We start from the raw sequence: 17,771 nt of genomic DNA on the forward strand, positions 1-17,771 counted from the left end.
CTCGTAGTACACACAACGCTGCTCGTAGCACACACTACGTTGCTCGTAGCACACACTACGCTGCTCGTAGCACACACTACGTTGCTCGTAGTACACACAACGCTGCTCGTAGCACACACTACGTTGCTCGTAGCACACACTACGTTGCTCGTAGCACACACTACGCTGCTCGTAGCACACACTACGTTGCTCGTAGCACACACTACGTTGCTCGTAGTACACACAACGCTGCTCGTAGCACACACTACGTTGCTCGTAGCACACACTACGCTGCTCGTAGCACACACTACGTTGCTCGTAGCACACACTACGCTGCTCGTAGCACACACTACGTTGCTCGTAGCACACACTACGCTGCTCGTAGCACACACTACGTTGCTCGTAGCACACACTACGTTGCTCGTAGTACACACAACGCTGCTCGTAGCACACACTACGTTGCTCGTAGCACACACTACGTTGCTCGTAGCACACACTACGCTGCTCGTAGCACACACTACGTTGCTCGTAGCACACACTACGTTGCTCGTAGTACACACAACGCTGCTCGTAGCACACACTACGTTGCTCGTAGTACACACAACGCTGCTCGTAGTACACACAACGCTGCTCGTAGTACACACAACGCTGCTCGTAGTACACACAACGCTGCTCATAGCACATGCAATGCTGCTCGCTGCTCGTACTAACAGACTAAAAGTCTATAGTCTGCGAGGACTCTAAGGGTCAATTCAGATTTCAACGCGATGCGTAGATGCATTTTTTTAATTTGTCTACGCGTCGCGTTGCGGTCTGAATTGACCCTAAAACCTTAATAGCTTTGCTTTAATTGTCGTGTGTCTGATATGCCAATAATTCATACTTCATGGTGGCTTGACATCAAACATAATATTATCTTTGATGTGTGATCGATGATGATCAATTATTCTTGTCTGTATTTAATGTTGAACTGTATTTAATGTTGAATTTCGATGGGGAATATGATTCTGTGAATATCAGAACCACATGTTTAGCTTGTATATTGAGTTTTAATTGAGATTAGAGGAGTGAAAATATTGACAGAGCGGATAATACAACATGGTTTTGTCTCTCAGTGATCTTACCAAGTTATATATTTTGGAACTTCCTTTTAGAAACTGTTGAGCATTTTTTTTAGAATTTTAATATCTTTTAATATCTCCTATCTCCTTCAGTCGAGCGAGACGGAGCTGCCAACAGACGGCGGCGTTATAGAACTAGCCGGTGGTCGTCACATCCTGGTGGAGCTGCGGTCCAGTGACACCAGCGAGCGCTGCGCTGGCGGCTTCCTCGCGCATGCGACGCAAGTTGGTGAGTGAGATAGGAAGTGTGACAGAGATAGAGAGAGGTAAACAAGCTGGTGAGTGAGTCAGAGAGTGTCTATGAGAGAAGAAGAAACAAAATATATAGATCGATATAGTATTTACAACTGGAATTGAAAATGGATGAAAAGAACGTGAAATATAATCTGTAGTAGAAACTTTTAACAAGAACTTTACTGCGTTCTCGTCGTGGCCTAAAATAGTGAACTTGATCCGACTAAACTAGTAATATGTGTTTTCAATATTACGATAGGATACAGTGCCCTAAATAACTGGCATCTCTCTTGAAAGGACCAAGAGACCTGTTGTTATTTTAAGCTGTTGTTGTCTCTCTGTTCCTTTAAAGTTAGCCCTCACATTCTCCTCTCAGAGCCGTACCGCAATGCCTCAGCCGCGTGGTCCACCACCGCTGCTCCATGGTGGTCCGGCGGGGGTGGCGCGCGGGCGGCGGCGGGCGCCCTGGCAGCCCTTGCCGCGGCCGCAGCACTCGCCCTAGCAGCACACTCCGCGAGACGCACCCGAGCGTACCAGAGAGCGGCAGACAAGGAGTCTCTCACTGATAGTGATGGTATGTAGTCACTGTTGTCATGGCAACGCCTTAGACTGGCGGCTATAGTAGAGGTGGCGTATAAATTGCGCATTAGGCGGTATGGGTTACGGCCCACGCCGGCCTCGCGGTCCAAAGGGTCTGGCACCTCGAAGGCCCGTATACGCAAAATATTATTAAGATATACTTATAATTACTTATCTTGCAATAAATAATAAATAAACCAGCTAGCAATGTTTTATAAATTAAGGATTAAAAAATATGCAAAAAAATGTGACTTTAAACGCGAGAGGACTTATCCTATCCTCTATATCCTCTGGCGTCATACATCAGGAGGCCTCGCAAAACATAATAATATTATCTTGCTTGTCATAAAATTAAAGTCTTGCCCCGCATCTGGCTAGCTACACCGTACATGAAACGACATGTCCCGCAGGTCAATCTTGCAACAGTAATGCAGTATGACAGCTGCAGTGAATATACATTTTTTCCTAAGGTTGTATATTGGTTAGTTTTAATTGCTATAGCAAGATACTTACTCATCCTGCCAATATGTAATTTTTATTAAACCTTATATTTTATTGTTTAAAGGAACCTGCCGAAATACCAAATACCAATGTAGGCCGTAGGGTACATTGCGCAATGCGCAATTTATATTTTGTTCGTAATGTTTTTGTTTCGTATTTTTTGATGTGTAAATAAAGCGTATTTTTTGATGTGCAAATAAAGAGCTTATAAAGAAACGAATTTCCTTTGCGTAGGAAATGTGTTTTCAAAAGCTGATGTAAGTTTTGTGTAGCTTAATATCCCGTCTAATTCGAAGACATGAGTGGAAGAAGCAGGTAAGTAACAGTTAAAAATTGCCGTTTTTTGCACATAATATTATGGGTGCTTTAGGGCCTGGAAAATTATTTGAAATAAAAAATGTGTATTTTATATGTAGCAAGATATATAAGTCAGATGATGAAGTAGGTAAGTTAGAAGGTTTGTTTAAATTATACGAAAAAACGAGTAATTGTCCATATGTTGTAAAATGTTAGTTATTTGGTTCTTATAACTAACATTTTACAACATATGGACAACTAACATCTTCCACTCATGTCTTTATTATTTAAATATTTGAAAAACTTTAAGAAACTATGTTACACGGTCAACCTTGAATTGACATGATCCGACCAAATGACGTTGGTTTGTCAACTGTCTAGGAATCAATTTCCTCAATGTTACAATCTACAGTATACAGTGTAATGTACATTCAAGTACAGTCTAGTGGCAAATGGCGCGCTAATGCACACTCAGTCGCTCTCATCGTGTTCCGGATTCCTCGGCCTATGTCTCTCTGTGTGTAGCTACTCTGTCGAATCCACATCACAGTGCTTAGATTTTAGAAGTAAGGAAAATGTAAGTTCACTTTGGAAATTATTATATACAGCTGTATGCTGATTTATACAGCTACATGTTGATATGTTATTATGTTGGATACATTTTATATTATTACTAGCTGTCCCGGCAAACGTTTATTTGCCATAATATGTATTTCGTTCGTATTATTTTATTGAAATGACTAAATAAGTATGTCACTATGGCAACGTCCATCGCTATCCCGTCGCATAAACAATGATTGCCGTCAGTCTCGAGTTGTAATAATTTACTATTCTTTATTCAACAAATGCACTTATCAATATAAAAAGTACCCAGTAGCCGATTCTCAGACCCACTGAATATGCATATAAAATTCGGTTAAAATCAGTAAAGCCGTTTCGGAGGAGTACGCGGCCTAACATTGTGACACGAGAATTTTATATATAAGATCATAAAAATTTGGAGTACATTATCATTTTGGGGATGCCAAAATGATAATGGCGTTTATCGTTAAAATAACTACAGCAATAGAACTAAACTAAATAACCATAAAAACTCTGTATTTTTTACAATATAAATCTAAAGTATACTTGACCACTTTGTAACATAAACTTTGAATAGGCTTTTACTTACTTACATTTTATAAAAAAATTCCTTGTAATATTATATTATACATTTAGCACTCGTGTCACGGAGTCATCTAGAGTATAGCCTGCGACTGCTACAGAGCATTCACAGTTATTTCACCTCTTATAGGGCCTTTATACCAACTACATAAGGATCACTTTCCTACTAACTTTGAGGTATATAGAATAAAATAAAAAAAAAAAAATAAAAAAAAAAATTCTGATACGTCTAAGCTCTAGCGTCACCTTTTTATGGGAGCCATTAAGATCTAAGCTCCAGAGCTATATTTAGAGCATTTTTTTATTTATGAAGAATTATTTGAAGGAAAATTTGTTGGAATATCATTCATTAAACAATGCTGAGAGTGAGATAAGTTAAAATTCGATTTGCGTATTTCGTGCACCACGAAAACAAAATTTGTTTTTCTAAATCAAAATACTTTGCCGTGATTTGTAACCGACTTAAAAAAAGGGGATTATCTAGTCGACCCGTATATATATATTATGGCTATTCCGACCTAACGCCTACTTCATTTACTCTAGTTTTATCAGCCATATTTCATAATTTTTCAGTGCAAAGACTTCGCCCATAAAACCGACCTTCAACTGCCAATATTTATAACCAGCATGTTTCTATCATATTTCTTCCAGCATGTTCCGCCTCCCTGGAGCTGGGCACTGGTTCCCGCAGCACCCTTCTCTCGGAGGTGGTGGGAGGGGGGGTATCGTTCAGCAGACTGCTGCCCGGCCGAGGGAGACACCAGCGACTCCGGGATGACAGGAGTCAGGAGCACAGGTGAGAAAACGTGGTGGGGAGAAGTTAAAAAGTTATAGGGGACGGGGCAGAACAGGAATATGAGTCTTGGACTCTGAATATAGAGCTCTTATGTAAAAGATGATGAGATAGTAAAATATAATGATTAAAGCTCTAGGTAGTTAAATACTTTTTGCTTCCAAAGTGATACAATATGTTATTTTCTACCTCTGTAACGTCCCTTTATTCATCTTTACAAAAGTAGACCACTGCGCGTAGAGTTGAATAAATTTTAGTATTCGCGTATAAAAATGATTATCATTTTATAAATTTGCCTTTGAACATCTAATTAAACTAAAGAAACGCAATATTCTTAATCCTCATCGTGGGTAGTAATAAATTTTAAGTGCCACACGTGAAATGTTTCCATATAAAACAGAGATAACAGCAATATTGTGATTTCAAAAATTTTGAGTAAGTACCGTATTTCTTTTTTAATGTAACAACGTCGCATAGAGTTGTGCAGGGTTCAGCTTTCATTAAAACACTTGTATTGAAAAACGTAACGTGCTGCGAAAATCACGGCTGCTTTTTTTCGTTAACTCGTAGAATGGTAAAAGAATAAGTACACGGAAACACTTTCAATGTTCGTTTTATTTTATCTATTTAAGAACTGTTGAGGATGCTTCAACTTTATAAAATGACACAACAAAATGTATAAATAAAATATAATCCTAATTATAAACTAGGTAAATAATTAAATAATATTTTAATTTTTTTAAACTTAATTAATAATTATTATAAATAGAATATCGTTACAGCTAATTAGTTACATAATATTGTACAAAATTATAAAGTGTATACTGTATACTTTAATTTGATGCCGGATATTATATTTGTCATGAATCTTTAACAGTTAGTAATTAATTGAATCCTTAATAATAACAGTCGAACGTTGAATCTTTAACGGTTTACAATTCTAACTAAGTTTATCACAAATCTCTAACGAAATTTACTCTGTGATTAGTATTTTACAATCTCATAAAATCATAACCGAATCCCCATAATTTACATATCCAATATCTAACACCATTCGAACCCCAATCATGTAACACTTATACGATTGGTAGCAATTAACAGTTTTCTTCGGAGGTTCCCCTTACACTCGAGACCCGAGTTATAATTAGAGACATGTAGTGTCATTGTTTACACACGTACCAATACTTGTGTCGATGTGATAATTGTTGCTATGAACGCTTGAGGGTGTAATCAAAGATCTAAGATAACATGCCATTTTACGGAAATAGTTGATAGTATTATAACGAGATATCTTATGTTTCTGTTACTCAGTTCAAATTACTTGTACTCATTTTAACGAAGATATATTTTTGGCCATTTGGAGTAATAATTACAATGTTTACACTCAGAATAATAATTATAACTTATAATAGTTTTTTTTTGTTTTTGATTTAGTTATTTATTTAGTTTAAACTCGAAAATTATGTGACCTAAGCTTCTAAAGATGAGATTCTTCTTCTTCATATAATTCTTACAATATCTTTTTTTTATATATACAGAGAAGAAGATCAAGCATCAGATGGAGAGGCTGAAGCGGACAACGCCAGCGTGGTCAGTGGTGGCAGCGGTGGGAGCCACGCTAGTGGTGGCAGCGGTGGGAGCCACGCCAGTGGTGGCAGCGGTGCTAGTAACACCACGGTGACGCCTGAGAACGCGTCGTCCAGCAGCGCTCCAGCTTGTACCACGGCCAGTGTTAACCCATCGCCCCTGAGACGATCGAAGACAGTGTCGTCGCATGTGCCGCAAGTAAGAGTAGATCTAGAATTTAATATAAAATTAATATAATTTATAATAATTTGATTTGAAAAATAATTTACCCAAGTCTATAAAAACAGGTTTTTACTTGCATATTGCTAAACTTTTTTTAATTCTCTTCATGAAAGAGAATTTAAAGCAATTTTTAACCAGCGTTCTTGGATTTAAATAATTATATCATGGTTCTTTAAGAACAGCTACACGAGCAAATTGAGACTGCCTTACAACTATAATTCTCTAATTTATTGAAGGCTGCGTAAAGCATATAAAACAGGTATTAATGATAGTCTATTTGCACAGAAAGCTTACAATGATTGTCATAAATAATTAATTGGATTAAAGATAACGGTTGATATTAAATAATGTATTGCGTTAAAAGCGTGTGGGAATATCTGAATAATGAATACACTCCTTGGGGAGCGTTTATATTAAAGTGACGTTAATTAACTGCAGTATTGATTCTGATTCTTATGATTTCCGTAAAACATTTCTCATTTATTTTCTTACCGTCATCTTGTACTAATATTATATATTCTGTACCGTCATCATAGTTTGTTTCTATGAATAATTATTACTATGCCCTGTCTAAGTACACTAAAATTGTTGCATGTGTAACATGGTATCAAATCACCGAACAGAGTTCTCATTTTGTCTGTTTTGAAGCTTTTGATTATGTGGGTTTTACCTATACCTGCTTATGTTAGATGTTAGTGTAGTGGTGTACATATACTGAGTAACTATATGGCAACAATGATGATAGTGAAATGGCGATGATGCCGATTATAAAGAGAAATCTGTTTTTACAGATTATTTCTGCTCCCCAAACAACGAGCGAGATCACCGACGTCAGCACCAGCATCACCAGCGTGAGCGAGCGAGACAGCTGCAGCGAGAAGGACAAGGACAGCATGTGGGAGAAGGATAGAAGCGATAGTCGGGCGTCTTCGTCTATTTCCGCTGCTACTTTGACAAATGTAAGAAAATTAGTTTCCAAAACCGATGCTTTTAAATTTTAAAACAAAAGTAAAAGTTGTATGATAATAAAGTACCCAAAGATCGTTAGTGAAATACTATTTTAAGCCCTATGTCCATATCAACAGGGTTGGTATTCCCCTGCACTAAGCGGTGTGTCAGCAGCCAGGATACGAGACAACCCGAAGCACACCAAAGAGACTTGCAACAGAAAGCTACTGCGGTCTGACCTCAGCCTAACCTCACATCCCGAGATGGAGATAGACTACTACGACTATGAAGTTAATAACGCAGGTGAGATGGTAAATAGCAAATGTGATGCGAGTGAAAGGGACGTAGTAAATATTTGGTGAGAAACAAAGCTAAAAGGGATTTAAGGCAAATTATTTCTCGTATAGTCTTAAGTAAATGTATCACGTTTGATGCAGCTTGCAACGTCAATTTTAGCATAAAAATGTAATAAACTATTTGTTACACACATTAAATGATTAAGCCAAAAATTGTAAACACCTCTAGTTTGGACAGTAATGCAATGCAACAAGTATTTGACTTTGTTCTGAATCCAATATGGCAGCACTTCCAGCAAAGCCGAATATTTTATAATCACTGTTAATTACACAATTAATGATCACGCCATTAATAATCGTGTCATCTAAACAATGTTTTTTTCATTGCTTATTAAAAAAATCGTGCAATATAAACAATGTATTCTTTTTCATTCATTTTCTAAACCACCAACGTCACACACACATATACACAATTTTATCCACATCCTATTTTCTTATGCACGTAATGTAAATAGCAGACAATGTTTTAGGTTCTGTTCCCGGTTCTTATTTAGGCATGGACCCCGCCTTCCTCGTGTGGATACCGCCGCTGGAGGAGGGGGATATCATCAAGGAGATGGATGAGACCGCGCCTGTACATGAAGTAAGTCGATTCCGAAACTACTAGATCAAATAAAAAATGATGGGCAAGAAACTATATGAACCGACAATAAGTCATGCTTGGCCAAATTATTAAAGATATTGGAGAGAGAAAAATCAATATTATCATTAAATAAAAACGATTCTATCTACTTATTAATATCAATCGATCGATATAAAAATCAAAATGAAAAGAAAAATGAAAGTTTATTTGTAAGGTTTTTATATAAATAGTATCATTGTATCTTGGAAATTTTTCTTATACCTAATACCAAACTTTAATTCACAGGATCTCCCAAAAGAGCTACGACCGGATCCGGGCAGCAATACGGAGTCACCAGAGGAACACCCAGCAGCAACTCTAAAGAGAAACCCACAAGACAACAGAAACAGATCCAATGAATCCATAAAGTCCATCCGGAAAGTCATCGACAGAGGTAACATCATCCATCCTCTCAATTTCAGCATCAGCGACCTTCAAAACTTCCCCAAATTGTCCAAAAGAAAGAAAAAGAAAGAAGATATTCCTATGAGTGATCTCACTCTAACGATGTCACCGGTTAAAGTGCACAGGAGAGAAAAGGACGAAACATCAACGCTCAAACGGATAAACGATGCGAGGGAAAAGGACGACACGTTAAAACGCACTACCGACTTGAGTGATATAAAATTTGCAGACGAGAACTCCGACTCGTCGGGTGAGATAAAGTTTGCTGATGACTCGCCCGATAGTAATAAAGTTATAGACAGGTACGAGGTCAGAGCCTAAATGATAGAAGATGAACTATAAAATATTATAATACTGGCTGAAGCATCGAGTAGATTCCATTTATCATAATCTGTTTAATAATTAAGACCTTATACCTTTTAAAGCAAAGAAAGAAACTAACGTGACGTTAAGAAAACAATGTTCAAAGAGATTTCAGTTTTACTGAACTTTTTAGAACCTAACATAATATATTTGATAGTTATAAACTTGAATTTATTGGAAAAACCTTGTAAAAAGTAGTTTTGGTGTACCCTTACAGATAACTAAGAGACTAAACTCCTTCGTCCTTTCTGGAATTGTAATAGCTGTATGACTGTATGTGTAATTATTATCGGATCCTTAAATGTAACGAACCTTGCCATTCGTGTACTAGACATAGATATTTAATGGATGTACATAATATTATACTTATCTACTTAATCTTTAACAGTAGCAACAATATTAATACGATCAATGACAGCATTTCAGCAAGTTTTAACGTTTAATAATGTTAAACTAGCTAGGTTTTTCGCTAGTTTGTGCTCAGTAATCTTCACATTAAAGAAATGATGTGTTGTATGGCTATGAAAAGATAACGTTTTGTCCATTACTTTTAACAATTTCAATTCTAAAAACAGAAAGATCATAGTAAAAAGCTTTTACATAATATAATATATTTTAGATTAAAAAATAGTCAAATGTACATAATATTTTATTCTTAAATAATTAATGTTGTTGAACACTGCTTCTAAATCCAAATATAGAACCACTCGCAATAGATTTTTGTATTGTAGATGTATGGACCAAGAGTTTGTGTGTAAATTGTATGTAACTCATATCATCAAAATGTTTAACAAATTCATACATAATCAAATACATTATAAATATAGTATAACAACGGTAATCAATAGTTTTATCAGAATTTTCTTTGTAAGCCCCTGTTTACACGAATGTTAAAAAACGCAGTCTCGCATTAACTAGGTTATATTAATATTGGTACTAGGTTTAATACTTTTAACTTTTTTTTTTGCTGATGTGACTTTTATTTTGTAATAATAAAGTTAATGTTCTTACAAAAATTTATTTTAGCCATGTTTGATATTTTCGCGTTGTAAATTATTATTGTTTAGGAATCGGCACTAGTAAAAAATTTTAAGACTGAGCGATCGGGCAGTGCAATATGTCTCATTTGGATAAAAGTTACGTGCCATTTAAATTATCATAATTTATACCCGTTCGAAATAACTGTAGACTTGAATCAACAAAATCTTTTTGTTCTATTTGGTCTGCATATTATAGTTTGGCCGTTTTAATATTTAAGTTAACTTAATTTCATATAACTAATAACATCTTACTGCTGTCTCATCCTAAGTTAAGTCTTCTACTTACTGGCATAAATCCAAAAAGCTTTAAAACACAATGTTTGTAATGTAATTAACTTAGGCTTCTTACAGACGAACTTCGTCTGCAAGAAGCCTAATGTGTATCAAGCTATAATTACTAATATCATAATATTATGTACTTACCGCCGTACTCAGAGACATTTAATTACGATTAACCTTTAATTTAATGAAGAGTTTGACAGATAATGTATGGAGCTTATGTCAAAATTTTGAATTAATTACATTTAAGTAATTAATATTCCACTCTGAGTGCGGCAGTTAGATAATTTAATGATTTTATTACAACTGTTTTATAATAAACAATTCTGTATCAAGCACAGCTATACCTTGTAATAATAATCTCATTATTAATATTACTTATGTCTAATACAACATAATCTGTATGTACCACAAATTGTTTGCTGCCAATTTTTATTGAAACAATATTCTAATTATTTAATGTCAATTATTAATAGTGTCCAATATAATACGATTGTTTTTGTACTATACAATAATTCAGTAATTTATATTATGCCTATTATTATGTCTAGTCATTTGATAAATTTATTTATGTTACAAAATTATATTTTTATTTATTTAAATTATTTTAATAGAGTAAAAAGGGAGTTGTTGATGTATGTAGATGGATTTTAAAAGCACAAGCTTAAAGTCGGTGCGTTATTAACGCGTAATAAATTCACTTGTGTGAACCCGGTCTTAATATAACCAGATGTTGTAACTTTTAGCCGGCCCCTAGACGATCAATTATTGTATTGTGCAATATCACACTTCAATTTTATTGAACAGTTTATATTTTGACAATTAGATTGATGGCGCGCGATGCTCAATATCAACCCTAGGCGGTCAATAATATTGTAATACGTGATATTGCGCAATAAAATTGCTCGTCTAGGGGCCCGTTAACAGAGTCAAACGCTGTTAAAGTGATATGTGTTACCATTGAGTTTGTAAACTATGTTCTGGTGTAGTGTACATAGGTTTATTTAGAGGTAGGCATTGTTTAAGTGTTCTTTTAACTGATAATAAAACATTTTTATTTATATTTCCCATTGTTGTTTAATTTTAGTATATTAAGTATTATTATTATTATTATCAGCCTACAGTGTCCCACTGCTGGGCAAAGGCTTCTCCTTTTTCTTTCCAAAGTTCACGATCCTGTGCTATTAAGTATATTTTAGTTTAATCTGCACTGCCTCTCAGAAAACTGATATTAAGTTAATCTGCGTCCAATCTCAATCTGCGTCAAATTAAAAATAAAACAAAAATGTTTTGTAGCTTTATTATTAGTAAGTAAATAAATGAAATGCCGTTTCCCGAAAGTTGAGTTTTTTGAGTTGTGTCCTTCTAATACTAAGGGTGCGAGAAGATTTTGTCCTACAAAACGTATACCTGTGATCAACCCTTTACTGAAACAACGCTTGTGACCGCACTATTGTGTAACTCCCGGCAACTGTCGACCAGAGTTTACGGTTTCTATACTATAAACTGTTTATACAACGTTCACTCGGTTTACCGCTGGCTTAAAGGGGTAAAGGAGGATGGTAAGGGAAAAATTTGGTGTAAAAGAAGGTTAATAAGCTAAGGTTTATCGATCAAAGTGTAAGTACTTCCGTTGTCTTCTTAACAAGTAACGAACTTGTTACTAGTATCATAATATCTTAGATTGCTCTTTTACTGTTTGATACTGACACTTTATAAATATAGAAGTTAATAATTGTAAGAAATACAAAAATATCGAATACTTCAAAGTATAATAAGTAGTATGCGTTTATTTTCATAGCCTGCTTAAGAAATAAGACATACCAAATTATATATTTACATTCAGGAAGGACGGATCTGTTAATACAGTCTATGAATAAAATTAACTCCTGTAGTCGTCAGGAGTTGCAGCCTGCAGGGGGAGCGGAGCTGGGAAACTGTTGACTCTGTGACCCACGGGACATGGTGTAGAGTAGACACACATAGAGTAAACTCATATTAAATGATTTCAGAAAATATTATGGGCACTAAAAAACTTGTGAGATATAAAGTAAAATATATAAGCAGTGCTATTAATATGATAGTTACCAAAAGTATTGGGCCAAAGTTTTTAATCAAAGATGTATACTTGTATAGGCAAACATTTGACAACCGCTTACTATCTGAAACTATAATTCGGAGAAACATTAATTCACTGCAAAAGAATGAAGAGAAAATGAAGGACATTAAATCAAAAAAAAAAATATTATATCCTTAATTTTTACCTGATTCGGTGTTTCGGTACCTAGTCATACAGTCCTGTATTTTTAAATTTCTACCAGTTTCTTAACCAATCCCTTGTGAATGTCTAAAAGCTCCTGATAAAACATTTTTATCGAACACATACTTATAAAAAAATAATATACTTATCGGAAAATTATTATTCATAGTGCAAGAAGATTTTTTTTACTTTTGAATGTAAATTTCCACCAACAACCTGCAGCTCAATAAGCATTATAATATATCAGTGATTACTGATTACTATAAGACTATGTCTACCAGAATTTTAAAATATTAATTTTTTCTCATTTTTTTGGTAAAAAAGTGGGCCCCGTGCGAGTTTCTTACGCCGGTTCTTCTCGCCAGGATAGTTCCCGAACCGGTGGTAGGCATCACGTAGACGTTCAGAGAACATTTGCAAAAATTTATTGTGAATAAAAAAGTTTGAGTTTGAGAGTTTGAGAATCTGATGGCAAAAATTAAATTGAATTTAGCAATACCGGGGTAATTGAAATAAAACATTTTGATCTTTTTTTTCCTTATAGCGGCTTACTCTGTGTGTGAAACATGCAAATACAATGTGTCCCGACACCGGTGTCCGATCCTTTAATGTCATGATCTATGGCATATTTTATGGACAAATTGGCCCTCAAATTTTTTCTCTCGCTCACGGTTGTAAAATGGCAGTCATTTTATTTTTTCTCTGGCTTCATACTAATCTGACCTATACTTCATAGGAAAATCGTTATAACTTCTAAACTATCTGATTTAGAGCAATGAAGTAAAGAATTTATTTAATATAAAAACCTCCTCTATATTTTTGAAACAAAAAATAACTAGTTTAATGTGCTAGATTTTTCACAAAAAGCCATTAATTAAAAAATACACAATTTTTTTCTTAAACTTTGGTTTTTCTATAGTTAATTCCACGAAATTTATAACATATTGCCTGTGTAAGCGTAGTCCACAAGCTTAGCTATCAAATGATACCTTTTTTATCTTCATAGGATATTTACATGAGAAGTTATGGTCAGATTAGTGTAAAAGACCGAGAAAAACTAAAATGGCTGCCATTTTACAACCGTGAGAGAGAGAAAAAATTTGAGGGCCAATTTGTCGATAAAATATGCCATAGATCATGACATTAAAGTATCGGACACCGGTGTCGGGTCACATTGTATATAAACATTTATAAAATTTGCCATTAGAATCTGATAGACCTATATATTAATATCTCTGATATTAGTTACTCTGTAACATGATCGATGCACGAAGGCATGCAGCCAGGTAATTGCTGTGACACAACATTCCTCCGACTATCATACCCTCACTACATACTACGTCATATTACAAACTACATAGTTTGTCAAATTACACACTACAATAGATATTACGCAGTGATTATACATACAAGAGCAGGAAATGTTGGAATTTGTTTATTATAAAGCGCCAATCTGATGTGATATTGGTAACGCACATGTTTATAGCCTAGAGTTACAGGGTGGTGTTTTGATAATATACCCCCTTACTAATAAACGTTGTATAAGCTTTGAATAGTTATACAGTGGTTTGTTCCTGCCACACAAGTGACATTTTTAATTGGATTGAAGAAGACAAAACACTGTATAACTATTCAAAGCTTATACAGCGTTTATTAGTAAGGGGGTTTGTGTGTTGTTACACTAACTAATTGATACTTAGTACTTTTCTGTATGAGTTTCATGAATAGAGTTGACTGTAATAGTCGCAAGAAAAAATCGTGAATTTAGGAATTCCAAATTCATGAGTTCGTTTAGGAAACAGCTGATAACTTAGTATGATTGCTATCTGGTCTGTGAAATTCCAACGAAAAAAACAACCCTGGTTACCACCTTATGAATTTATAAATATTTCTTAAAGTCAAAGGTTAATATTATATTCAAATTTAATATTCTTATGCGTGGAACCGATTAGCAATTTAGTCTCCACAACACTCAGTAGACAGTTGATATTTTCAGATGGTGATATTTCCCCGATGGGAATTTCCAATTTTCAGATTAACGAGAGAAAAATCCATCGCACGCTCACTCTTCATTATAAAATGCCTCACATTTTCACCGTATTGTTCATATTTTACACCTACATCCAAATAATTTATATAATGTGTGAGGAAAAATGTTAAAAGCTCGCTGCTATGTACATTTTTACTTTTGTTTCATATGAACTATTTTTTCGGCTTTGTTCGATATTCTTGTTTGTTTTTACAAGTTGGTCCATAATCTTGTGTATTTAATAAATGTGCACGTATTCACATGAATTGCTAAAGGTTTTGTACTAGAATTGTTGACAACAATATTATTATGCTTATTTATAACAGAAACGCATTACAAACTTGAGATATTTACCAAATTCCTATATACCAAATAGCCCTAAAAGTTTAGTATTTTTTAAGTGTAAAGTGGTAATATCCTTACACATGTATTTGTATTGATAACAAAAGAATATAAAAAATAACATGAAACGTATATAATTTCGACAGCATCGTCTTTTCATACTTCCAAAAATTAAATCCACCGTCAAACAAAGAAACTTCTTCCATAAAAGTCAGTTAAAAGTGGTCGTTCATTTTACCCTTCCCAGAATACTGTGGGGTAAAACATCCATAATCGCGGGTATGTTTGTTCGTAGTGTTTAGTGTTTATTGCGAGTCTAGACTCTATACTGAGCTAGACTCCGATAATGGATTGCCCCGGGCTGGAGATGAACTTCGATTGGATATCGGAACCAAAATAAATACAGAATGGAAATAAACAGGATAGAAATAAATATGGGATCCAGAGTAAAGTATTGTAATTATTATTAACTAAGCTTTTCCCGCGGCTTGATGCAACTTGTGTTAATTGATCCCCGATCCCCTATATTGAATAAAATAAATAAAAAAATGGTTTATTTCAGATTACTCAGATCCATAAAATTGTTAGTAAAGAAACTTATCGCCATGTTAGTATTCTATTCTAAAAAGAGATTTAGTCCTATTTATCATGAAGTCGATCAGAGGACAATTCCCGCTGTCGACTATCTCTCTCAGTAGAATAAGAGTAACCTAAAAAAAATTTCTTAGTGGACAACACGCGGTTTTGTATAAGCGTATATACGATGTAAGAAAAGAAAGTGATTATACTTAAGGGTTAGAGTTAACTGTGGAAGTTCACTGTGGAAATAACAACGCAGAAAGAGTGATTTTTTTAAGTTTTGCAAATCTATCATCATAATATACTACGATCTATGACTTGTCCATAAAAATCCATAAAAAAGGGCTGCTACTTTTCACAGCGAACTCTAAAATGTACACCCTTAAGTATAATCACTTTGTTCTGTTAAAAATTATTATAGTTATCTTAAGATGAAATTTTAAAGACAATTAAGTACTAAAAGAATAGCCTTTATATTCACATAATAATAAATTTATTATCATTATTATTAACATTGAGAGAATGTAGCATCACAGATTTATTATACAATCTCAGTTGTACCCCCGTAACCCAATATAATTGCATCTCCCGATGAACCCCTGTGAACCCCTGTGACCCCTCAGGGGGACCAACACAATTAGCTTGGAATTGCTCCGGACAAAATGTTACCGACGGTTATGCTACAGCTCGTATTTTTATGAAAGGCTCATGTAATTTTCAGATATTAGTTAATTAAACACTTACACACGGAGACATCTGGTGGTTTTTCGTTTGTTGGGTTTGGTTAGTTGCTGAAAGTGAGATGTAACGTCTCAATATTCTTGCCGGGCTAGTCCCCGAACCGGTGGTAGGCATCTTAGTTTCTACGTTCTTTCTACGAAGTTCATAAAGTGTATTCATGATACCTATTTTGAATAAAAAGATGTACGATGTTTTTTTTACTATTTTATTAGAATCTACATTGGAATATTGACAGGTGCGAGTCTGGTAAGAGTTGTGCGAGAGTGCTGGAGTAAAACTAGTAGTAAGTATTAATTAACAAATTGTGTCTAGTAGTCTTATCAAATTGACTGTTATCTTATCAAATTATTATTAGATTTCCCTACCTCGTCGTCACACGAGTAACAAAATGGGTTTCATTATCAGCTAGTTTTTGTAATGTAGGTCGTCGGTGTAAAAGGGTTGGGTTGGGTCGACTGAGATAAGAACGCCTCGTGTATACTAGCTGACTAATTAATGTTGAGCTGACTGGGATAAAGTCAGAATTTCTGTCCTTCTAAAACTACAGGTTTTAGGATTTTTTTAGAATTTTCTGGTTAGTGTAGAAAAGAAAAAATATGGTTTACGATTGGAATGCTTCGTGGATTTGTATACATTTGGTTTCTACAAATTAATTATATTGATATTACTAGCTAAACGCCGAGCTGTGTGAGGGCTCGCGTTGTCACACCTTGACTGACTGATGATAACACATCAACATAATATTATATTTAAAATAAAAATTATTATGTTAAAGCACAAATCAATAGGCGTGTATTAAATTTACCGTAAAGTGTAGGTACCACAAAATGTAAAGAGTGTGGGATATTACTAGGACTCGCTTCGCTCGCCCTGATTATGTAGGGTTTATTTTATTTCACGCTTAAGGTAAATTCAGACCGCGACGTGACGCGTAGATATGCATTTATAAATGTGTATGGATTTGACAGATTTGCAAGACGTCTCATGCAATAATTGAAATCTGTCAATTCAGTGCAAAAGAAAATATTATGTATCTACCCTTCACACAGATGCAACTACACTAATAATTTCTCTATAAACTGCACTGTCGGACTAAGGGTCAATTCAGACCGCAACGCGACGTGGCGACGAAGTGAGGCGCGGCGCGGCAAACATTTGTATGGATTTGACAGATTTCAATTGCGTGAGACGTCTTGCGAATCTGTCAAATCCATATAAATTTAGAAATACATCTACGCGTCGCGTTGAGGTCTGAGTCAACCACAGAAATAAATCAAGATAGAACGGCTAAGCGGGTGGAGTACGCGTATTTCAATCTTCCACAAGTTAG

General features: G+C 35.0%; 1 protein-coding gene across 1 annotated transcript in view; it reads left to right on the forward strand.

Annotated features, from left to right (window-relative positions):
* Window positions 1-9,828, forward strand: part of LOC121733963 — a 220,587-nt gene extending 210,759 nt beyond the window's left edge. Inside the window, exons 14-21 of the mRNA XM_042124370.1 lie at window positions 1,194-1,329; window positions 1,711-1,908; window positions 4,527-4,671; window positions 6,207-6,453; window positions 7,269-7,436; window positions 7,563-7,728; window positions 8,252-8,364; window positions 8,650-9,828. Of these exons, the coding sequence (XP_041980304.1) occupies window positions 1,194-1,329; window positions 1,711-1,908; window positions 4,527-4,671; window positions 6,207-6,453; window positions 7,269-7,436; window positions 7,563-7,728; window positions 8,252-8,364; window positions 8,650-9,129 (1,653 nt within the window). The 3' untranslated portion in view covers window positions 9,130-9,828. The remainder of the gene's footprint in view (window positions 1-1,193; window positions 1,330-1,710; window positions 1,909-4,526; window positions 4,672-6,206; window positions 6,454-7,268; window positions 7,437-7,562; window positions 7,729-8,251; window positions 8,365-8,649) is intronic.
* Window positions 9,829-17,771: the final 7,943 nt, after the last annotated feature.

The sequence above is a fragment of the Aricia agestis genome, chromosome 14 (genome assembly GCF_905147365.1).
Source record: "Aricia agestis chromosome 14, ilAriAges1.1, whole genome shotgun sequence".
NCBI classification, from domain to species: domain Eukaryota; kingdom Metazoa; phylum Arthropoda; class Insecta; order Lepidoptera; family Lycaenidae; genus Aricia; species Aricia agestis.